The sequence below is a fragment of the Maylandia zebra genome, linkage group LG3 (assembly GCF_041146795.1).
Source record: "Maylandia zebra isolate NMK-2024a linkage group LG3, Mzebra_GT3a, whole genome shotgun sequence".
Lineage (NCBI taxonomy): Eukaryota > Metazoa > Chordata > Actinopteri > Cichliformes > Cichlidae > Maylandia > Maylandia zebra.
The window spans coordinates 57,038,638-57,048,219 of record NC_135169.1 but is presented as its reverse complement, the minus strand read 5'-3'; the positions used below and the strand labels follow the sequence as shown (position 1 = coordinate 57,048,219).

At 39.3% G+C, this 9,582-nt stretch overlaps 1 protein-coding gene across 1 annotated transcript; it reads left to right on the top strand.

Annotated features, from left to right (window-relative positions):
- The first annotated feature begins 2,562 nt into the window (after positions 1–2,562).
- LOC112432355 (OX-2 membrane glycoprotein) lies at positions 2,563–5,055 on the top strand. Its single transcript, XM_076882268.1, has 3 exons — positions 2,563–2,625; positions 4,317–4,655; positions 4,748–5,055. Exons 1-3 carry the CDS (start codon positions 2,571–2,573, stop codon positions 5,053–5,055), a joined length of 702 nt encoding a protein of 233 aa, XP_076738383.1. The 5' UTR covers positions 2,563–2,570.
- The last annotated feature ends 4,527 nt before the right edge of the window (positions 5,056–9,582 follow it).

Sequence of the window (9,582 nt, the reverse complement as noted above, 5' to 3'; positions counted from 1 at the left end):
TGTTATGACTCTGGAAATTATTCTAAAAAATATTAATTTGTGATTGTTTCATGACCAGATCCTACAGACTCTTTACAGTCATTATGGGATGGTTTTACAGGTGGGGGACACTGATATTTTTCCTCCTCATACCAGTGTCACTACTGGTATGAGAAGAGACCAGTAACCTGTACTTGTATCTGACAAAACAATCAGAAACAGATTTTATAAGGGTGGCCTGAGGGCCTGATGTCCTCTAGCAGGCCCTGTACTCACTGACTGGAACCATGCATGATTGACATTTGCCATAGAATACCAGAATTATCAGGCCACCACTGGCAGACTGTGTTTTTCACCCTGAACACATATGACAGATATGAAAGGGTCCAGAGAAGTTGTAACATCGTTCTGCGTGGCCAGTTTGATAGTGGGCCAGTAATGACCCAAGAGGCATATCAGTGGAGGGAGGCACAGACATCTATGGGCTGGCAGCATCACCCTGACTGCAATTAGGCATCAGGATGAAGTTTCTGGACCTCTGGACTGATTACCAAACTCTACGCTGGTGCAGTGGTTGCTCCTCCTGCTGCAAGACAATGACACCAAACACACCTCCAGGCTGTGTCAGGGCTGTTTGACCAAGAAGGAGAGTGATGGAGTGCTGACCAGATGGTCTGGCCTCCACAGTCACCTGACCTAAACCCAGTGGAGATGGTTTGGGTTGAGATGGAGCTCAGAGTGAAGGCAAAGGACCAACAAGTGCTCAGCATCTCTGGGAACTCCTTCAAGACTGTTGGAAACCATTTCAGGTGATGACCTCATGAAGCTCATGGAGAGAACGCCAAGAGTGAGCAAAGCAGGAATCAAAGCAAACATTAAATTTTAGTAAGCTCTTTGGGATCCACTAAGGTTTTTGAAATTCCGTCATATTTTGTTTGAGATATCTTTTTTCTCTGCTGATCAAACTGGAGAGTCTCACTGTAATGTGCCGGCGAGTCACACTCAATTTTACTTTTAGTTTGGAAACTGAACAGACTTTCAGTAAAAATAATGATTCAGCAATGTACAATGTTGGGAACTAATACATTTATAACTATTTTCTAAAGGATTATTTAATGCCACTACAGGCAAGCTAAAGTCTAGCTATCATTTCATAATTCCCACAGCAAAAGTAAGGTGACAGGTGACCACAATGTGGCAACAAGACTGAATTAAGACTGGAAACCTGCACCATCATCTCATCCATCCTCTCAGTTTGGAAAGTAGACCTACACCATTGTCTCAAAGGTATACTCTTCTGTTGGATAATTTGTTGGTTTGTTAAAAACCGACAGAGGAAGCTGTACAAACACATCACATGTCAGTTTTCAGCAGTGTAGGAGAGGACAAAATGTAAGCGCTGAGAACTTCAGAATCTGAGATTTGTCCAGATTTATAGAGGAACAGATCAGATTTATTTTGTTTATATCATGTTCAGTCTTTCAAAATTAGAAAAGGCAGAATTTGTGCTGTTCAAACACACTGATTCCACAAAAAGACAAAAATGTGAAATTGCCTAGCTAACAGTTACAGAGTGTTACGAGTTCAAAATTGGGGATGGAGACAAGAGAAAAAACCACAATAACAACACTGGTCCGGCCGGGTTGAGTCAAACGATGATTTTAATGATCACACGCGTGGGAGATGGACACAGTCAGTTATGCCTGAGATAGAGAGATGATTATAACAGAGTAAAGATAGCATTAAAATGTTGGTGACAGAAGTAATGCTAAAATCTCAACAAGCCAAAGTTACATACATGCTAAAGAGAAAGATCAAACAGTACTGAAATGAAGAAGTGGGCATTACGGGGCTTCCCCAGTGAAATAACTGAACTTGGAGCACAAAATAATAAATAACATACCAGTAATGCGCGGAGGGAAGGCTTCTGAGAAAATGTATAAGTTCACAGGGAATTTCTACAATAGCACGAGTTAGATGTGGGCAGATTGATGCAGTTATCAATAGTATTGATACCAATGCTGGTATTGTTACTGGAGATATACTACTGCAATAGGATTGGTACTTTGTTTCTGTCCTGTAAGTTCAGTATGTACCTCAGTGAATTCTGTTATGTAGTTGTTGTTTTTTTTTTAAATGAAACATAAAACACGGACTATGAAAGCCTCTTATTTTGTTTGTGCAGCTCTAACAACAGTGATACAAGCACAGCAGACTGTGCTGGCTGCAGTGGGAGAAGATGCTGAATTCAGCTGTCAGCTCTCGGAGACTAAATACATCCTTCAGGTCACATGACAGAAAATCTTACAAGATGTGGAGACAAATGTTGACACCTACAGCTTTACTGAATTTTCAAAATGCAGAAAAAAATGATTGAGTTTGCTGATTAAAACACTGATGAAACTCTGCACTGGGAAGTTTTTGTACTTTACTTGGTACAGTTGATCATTCTAACATGCCTTGGAATGTCCCACAAGGAAGGGAGATTCTTCCTTCCTTCGGGGACATTTGAGTTTTCAATAATTTGGCTATTGTACGACGTTGTTTCAATACGTGGTACAATAGCCAGTGGGGACACAGAGACGTGCACCATGTCAGACTGTGGGATTCTGTGTTTGTTTTTTCTTTTTATGGCCTTTTCAAAAGGTAAGTTTTATTCCGTATTGTTGTTTTTGTTTTTTAAAGTTATTTATTGTGACAAGAGAAAAAAAAAGAAAACAAGAACCTTCACTCGTAATAATTAAAAATTGATCCTAAAATGTGAGAACTTTTCTCTGAAGTGACAAAGAGATTGTCTTTAGACAGAATTAGAGGGAGATACAATTACTGAAGAGTTTAGATTTTGTTTGAATGAGTGACAAAACGTTTCTCCCACTGAACACTCAGCCTAATAAAAAAGAACAAAATCAACTTTCTGTGTCATGAGTTGTTCATCATTCAGATTAATGAGACTGTTTTGAGAGCTGTGTGAAAACAGCTTTAGACTGTTTTGTTAAAGGTTGCCCCATGCCCATTCATATTACGATGAAAGCAATAGATAAACCACATGTTTGTGTGTTATGTATGTATGGTTGGTAAATTAACAAAAATTGGGTTGTATGTGGCCTACAATGTAAAAGACGTTTCACAACCCCAATGTAGTTAAAAACAAGAAGGCACTCATTTCCATTAGACAGAGACGGAGTTCAGGTCATAAGTAGTTTACTGACAATTATTTAACATTTGAAATGAAAAGATCCGTCAGTCCATTCACATATATACTGTTCAGAGAAGGAATGTAGTTTAGAGCAAAGTGTAGTAGTGTGAAGTGGCTAAACACACTCACCAATTGTTCTAAAATAAACAATTTATCAAAACATTAACAGTCTTTCACACATACATACGGTTTATACACTATTTTAAAAAGAAGGGGTTGAAGACCTGATTGATTACAAAAAGTCTATTAAAATGTTCTGGGTAACCACAGAAATCTTAGTCAGTTATGTCTGAGAGAGAATGTTTATGACAGAAGTAATGCCAAAATCTCAACAAGCCAAAGTTACATACATGCTAAAGAGAAAGATCAAACTGTGCTGAAATTAGGAAGTGGGCAATATAGGGCTTCCCCAGTGAAATAACTGATCTGAAATAATTGAGGCACAAATTAATAAATGACATACTAGTAATCCACAGAAGGGGAGGCCTCTGGGAAAATGTAGAAAATCAATGGGAATTTCTACAGTAGCACGAGTTACCAGTCAATACCAGTCCTGGTATTGGTTATGTTGAAGTGATGGGTTTTATAATTCATTTTTGGTCCACTGAAGGGATTGTTTTGTAACCCCAATATTGATATTTTGTAAATAAAAAATATGACCTCAATTAAACCTTTAAATTCCCTGCACTTGTCATAGATATCTACATGATGTCCAAAAAATATACATCAAGTCCAAGGTTCTAATGCTGAACGCCATATTGATGTCCAGCTTAAATCATGGTTGGACCTCCAAATTGTTGGAAAAGTTCAAATACAGTACAGACCTCCAGAATTGGTCATGGACCAACAGAACCAATATAGACACGATCTGTACATCTATCTGACTTTCTTTGTTTAGTTGGTAGCTAACTGAATTGTCTTACTTTTTTTTATAGATGAAAGAAAATGTCCCTGAAACATACAGTATGAAACAATGAGTGTCAGGTTTATATTTATAGTCTACATCACATTTAAGTGGTACCCATATGTCAATTTGTTTGAGCCTAAAACACAGACTACTCCATGACCCGAATGATTGTTTAATCCTTCCCATCAATACCTCTCAGTTCCACATCTCTAACTCATGTTATTCTCCATGCAGCTCTAACAGCAGTGGTCCAAACACAGCAGACTGTGCTGGCAGCAGTGGGAGAAGATGCTGAATTCAGCTGTCAGCTCTTGGACACTAAAGACGTCCTTCAGGTCACATGGCAGAAAATCTCACGTGATGTGGAGACAAATGTTGCCACCTACAGCAAGTACTATGGTCAGAGAGTGAATGATGGCTTTAACGATAAAGTCAAGTTTAAATACACTGGACTACAGAACTGCTCCATAGTCATCAGGAATGTGACGGAGCAGGATGAAGGATGCTATCACTGTCTGTTTAACACTTATCCTGAAGGCTCCTTCACTGGTAGAACCTGCTTCCAAGTCTATGGTAAGAACTTTTGCATTAATGTGTTTAAATGTGCTAGAAACTGATTTCCTTTCAACAACATATTCCTTGCAATATCTCCTGATCCTTCACAGAGCTGCATGAACCTGTTGTTGATGTCAGAGAGTCAAACTCTGCTGAAGAGTGGGTTGTTTCCTGTTCAGCCACTGGTCGACCTGCTCCCACTGTAACACTCTCACAACAAGACCTCAGCTTCTCACAGTACAACACTGTCAGTGTGTCCAACACCAACGCTGCATTCACTGTCACCACTACAGCTGTGCTCTCAGGTTCACGTAAACACAGCACACAGGTGGGATGTGCAGCACGAGTGCTCTCTGCTCCTCACAGAGAGGTGATGGTGACGATTCCTGAGGTCCAGCAGACGTCAGATTATCAGTGATGGTGAGAAACCGAGATGCAATAACAATGCATTGTGCTAGTATGCATTTTCTCTTTGATCAATAATTGATGTATTCATTTTGATCAGTGTCACATTTTTCCTGCTTTTTCAAGTTTCCTCCTGGATCATTGTATTAGCTGCAGTATTGGTGATGATGGTGTTTGTCAGTGTTGCTGCTCTGCAGTAGGCTACTCTTTAAAGAAAAAGACCAGATAACTTTCATTTTTCATTTCTTGTCATTTTTTTCTACACCAAAATCTATCCAATAATATCTGCATAACATTTTCTACTTGTGATTTAGTTATTAATTCTTTGCTTCATGATTCAATCGGTCTTTGTCTAGTATTAAATTTTATGTCTCCCATTTAATCCCACTGGCTTTAAAGTGTTTCACCAGATTTTTACGAAGTATTTCCAGTCTTTTGTTGTCTCTGTCCCAAATGTTCTGAAATGTGTTGCATGTATTAAAAGAAGTTGGACCAAAAAATGTACTATGTACTTATAAACTTACATTTATGAAAGCTGAACAAACACTGATATACTTGACTTTTGTAACAGTGAAAAGGCGATCTGTTTTTATTGATAAATATATATGTTTGCATTACTGTTATTTAGATTGCCATGTTAGAACGTAGCAAACAACATTGTTTGTTCCTCTATGGTTTCTTTATTTTTACAAATCTAAATGTTTTTGGTCAAAAGATTAATAATTTCATATTGAGGTCAGATGGTCAGCAGTTTTGATGTTTTTGCAGAGATTTTATTTTTTGCAAAATAGCACAAGTAAACATTAAAAGTAGTTCCTAAATCAAGGCATTTATTATTAAGGCGGCCATTATTATGGCCCTGTGTGGAAAAAGTGATCGCCCCCTAAACCTAATAACTGGTTGGGCCACCCTGAGTAGAAACATCTGCAATAAAGCGTTTGGGATAACTGGCAATGAGTCCTTTACGAGGTGCTGGAAGAATTTCTGCCCACTCATCTTTGCAAAATTGTTGTAATTCAGCCACACTGGAGGGGTTTTGAGTATGAACCACCTTTCCAAGGTCACAGCACCTCAATCAGATTCACGTATGAACTTTGGCTAAGCCATTCCAAAGTCTTTCTTTTGTTTTACTTAAGCTGCTTAGAGGTGGACTTGTTGGTGTGCTTTGGATCAAGTGCACTTCAGCTTGTGGTCGTGAACAGATGGCCAGACATTCTCCTTCAGGATCCCAGAAACTGGATTCTGTTCATCTTGACGTTGCATCTCCAGACTGAGAGATCTCAATTACTTTGTTTCTTATTTGCTTCTGAATTTCCTTGGATTGCGCCATGATGTGTAGTTTTTGAGGATCTTTTGGTCTACTCTACTTTGTCAGACAGGTCCTGTTTAAGTGATTGATTCAGCACAGGTTTGGCAGTAATCGGGCCTGGCTATGACTATGGAAAAATTGTATATTTTCTATTGATAAATGCAAATATTTCATGTCTGTTATGTGCATTGCCATGTGGAGAATATAAGGAAAACAATTGTGTGGTTTACATTGTTTCTTCCTCTTAGATTTCTTGATTTTTTTTAAAAATTGCAATAACTTTATGTTAATTTCAGTGCACTTTCACATTTCTTTAAATTCAAACTACAGTCCTGTGAATAACTAGAAACACTTCTAGCAGCACAAATGTGAGGTAATTGTTTTCTGCTTGACTTTATCAGTCTCTCATATTGTTGTGGAGGAATGTTGGCCCACTCTTCATTACAACGTTGCTTCAGTTCTTTGAGCTTTGTGGGCATTTATTTAAGCACAGCTCTCTGAATGTCCCAGGTTGAGGTCTGGACTTTGCTTTTCAGCTATTCTGCTGTAGATTTGCTGCTGTGTTTGGGATCATTGTTCGACTGCAAGACCTAAACTTTACCTATTAAACAGTTAACTCTGTATTTTACACTTTATGTGAATATTGTTGCAGATTTCAATTATTAATGTTTTTATAACTTTGTTCTTTCTTATATTTAATATTATACAATATTTATACTTCATGTCTCTGTCTTCTTTTGAACACTCCAGCACAGCATCACTATAACTTTGTCCTCACTGACAATAAAGCTGTTTTATATATTTCATTGCAAATGTTTCAAGCAATTTGTAGCTGTATCTTAAGATATTTTGTTAATAATATAGTATTTTATATTGTTTTTTTCCCCATATTTGAGAAATATTTAACATGTAAAAGTCTGTTTATGTACAATTTGGTGATATTAGCCCTGATTATTGGAGGAACTTGTACATGAAGCAGATTTCTGAGACTTCAGATTTGAAGGTTGTTGTCATATAATCTAAATGATGGCAGATTAACGTTCCCTACCTCTGTCCTACAACCACAGGACTCCTTTGCATTCGACTGATAGAAATTTCAAGCTCAGTGTTAATGAAGATTTCAAAGGCCTTAGTGCAGGGGTAGGGAACGTCTAAAACCTGCAGGGACACCGGCCCTCGAGGCCTGGAGTTCCCTACCGCTGCCTTAGTGTGAAAGGAATGAAGCTGTAGCGCCTCCCAGTGGTTGAAAAGAGGTACACAAGAGGTTAGAAATAAGAGGCTGTAGAAATAACATTACAGAAAAGCAGGACATGCTCAAGCAAAACATTATAGAAAGTCTGTCACGGTTCTGGGTCAGTTTGACCCAGTATTTTGAGTTGTCATGTTTTTGCAGGTTTAGTTTAGTTCCATGTGTCATTTTCTGTCTCTCTCTCTATGTCGAGTCTGCGTCTTAGTGTGATGGTTTCTTGTTCCTGTTTTATTGTGAAGGTCTGCGTCTCATGTGAGTGTGTTCAGTTTGACCTCTGTCTCGTCTTGGTGATTATTCCCAGCTGTGTCCACCACCTGTGTGTAATTCCCCTGTGTTTCTCTGTGTATTTAAGTCGTGTCCTCTGTCATTGTAGTTGCTGGTCCGTCTGTGTGTCCACCATGTCTCACCCGTGTGTTTGTGCTCTGTAGTTTAGTTGTTTCCAGTCTAGTTTAGTTCGTGCTCCATTTGCTGTTTGTCCATATTTATTTTTGTGTTCAATAAACCACCTTCACTTCTCCACTACTGCCTGCGATTGGATCCTCATTTATTATTTTCACACGGCTCTCCTCACCCGCCGTGACAGTACGGACCAGCCAGATATGGATCCAGCGGCAGTCACCCCACCTAGGGAGCTTCAGGAGGCCGTTATCGACTCTGCTTCTAAATTGATTTACCAGCTGTTAGAGCATGAGGGAGAAGTGTCTCTTTACACTGTGGAAGCCAGCCTACAACACCTTATTTCCAGTTACCCCTGGTTATTGGACTCACTGCGTCCGCTCGTACAGAATTTTGTTCTTCACGAGCTTCACCTACACCCCCCCCCCCGCCGCTACCGCTCGCCTGCTCATGCAGTGATATCATCAGTGACAAGTCAGGTGATAGAGGCTAATGCAAAATGGTGTTTCAGTGAGGCAGAATTTATTATGACAATACATTTTTTTTAAATACTCAGTATGAATTAAACAGGTTAAAGGTCAATGCTCTGTTGTAATATAAAGACAAAATGATTGACAGCAGCCCAGCAATATCAGTAAAACGCAAATTAGCCACATGGTGCAATGTAAGGAGCTCTGTGATTGGTTAGGAAAGGACAGACTGGCCACCTCGATTTTTCTTCACTGCACATTGATCCATAGCTTTGCTCTGTAAAGGCTAACAAAGTGCTTTTGCTTTACAAAGACATTCAGCGTCGGTATTCACTCTTTTAAAATGCCACTGAACACTGGAGTGAAATGGAGCCCTGATCCTCAGAGTTTTATTGTTGCTAACATTTCTTATAGATAGCACAGATAGTGCCCCACTGCAGTAATCACTCATGTCTAGATATTCCTGTTAAAAATGAGTTTTTCCTCCCCACTGTAACATGGCAAACATAGCAAACGGATAATCCAGCTGAAGCTTCAGACAGCCGTCAGACAGTGAAACACTGCCATCTGCTGGACGCGAGTAACACAGACGCTGAAGGAAAAGCACGCACACTTGGAAGACTTGACCATTTGCACAAAATGAATGGCTGACACTGGACAGATGAGAGAATGTGGATGGTCACACCCTCGTGCATTAAAGAGGGCTTTCAGTTCATTGAAAACACAAAACCAAACACACAAAAGACACAATGAGACAGCTGATCAGTTTGCTTCACTAAATCATCGACACAAGCCGTGTTGTAGAGGGTACTGCAGCCGTGGCAGGTTATCATCTTAATGTGGCCCTGACACTCCATCGTACGCCACAAAGCTGTGAATAAATGAAAAGCAAAGAGGCATCATCACTAACATAATAACTGTAGAAGTTATCCCGCTGCATTACATTTATCAGGATATCGTAATAAATGCTCATCATATGTTGCTTTGACCCATCATTGTTGTCATTAATATCGGTACGTGACACTGGACACTTCCTGTCATTCATATGTCCTGACTTTGTGATCAGTGTAGCAGCTTGAAAATAACTGCTTGGTTAACAGCAGGTGTACAGGCAGG

Coding starts and splice junctions, on each gene's coding strand:
- LOC112432355 (XM_076882268.1), top strand. CDS start 2,571: ATGTCAGACTGTGGGATTCTGTGTTTGTTTTTTCTTTTTATGGCCTTT. Junction 2,626..4,316: donor TTTTATGGCCTTTTCAAAAG/GTAAGTTTTATT, acceptor TTCTCCATGCAG/CTCTAACAGCAGTGGTCCAA. Junction 4,656..4,747: donor AACCTGCTTCCAAGTCTATG/GTAAGAACTTTT, acceptor GATCCTTCACAG/AGCTGCATGAACCTGTTGTT.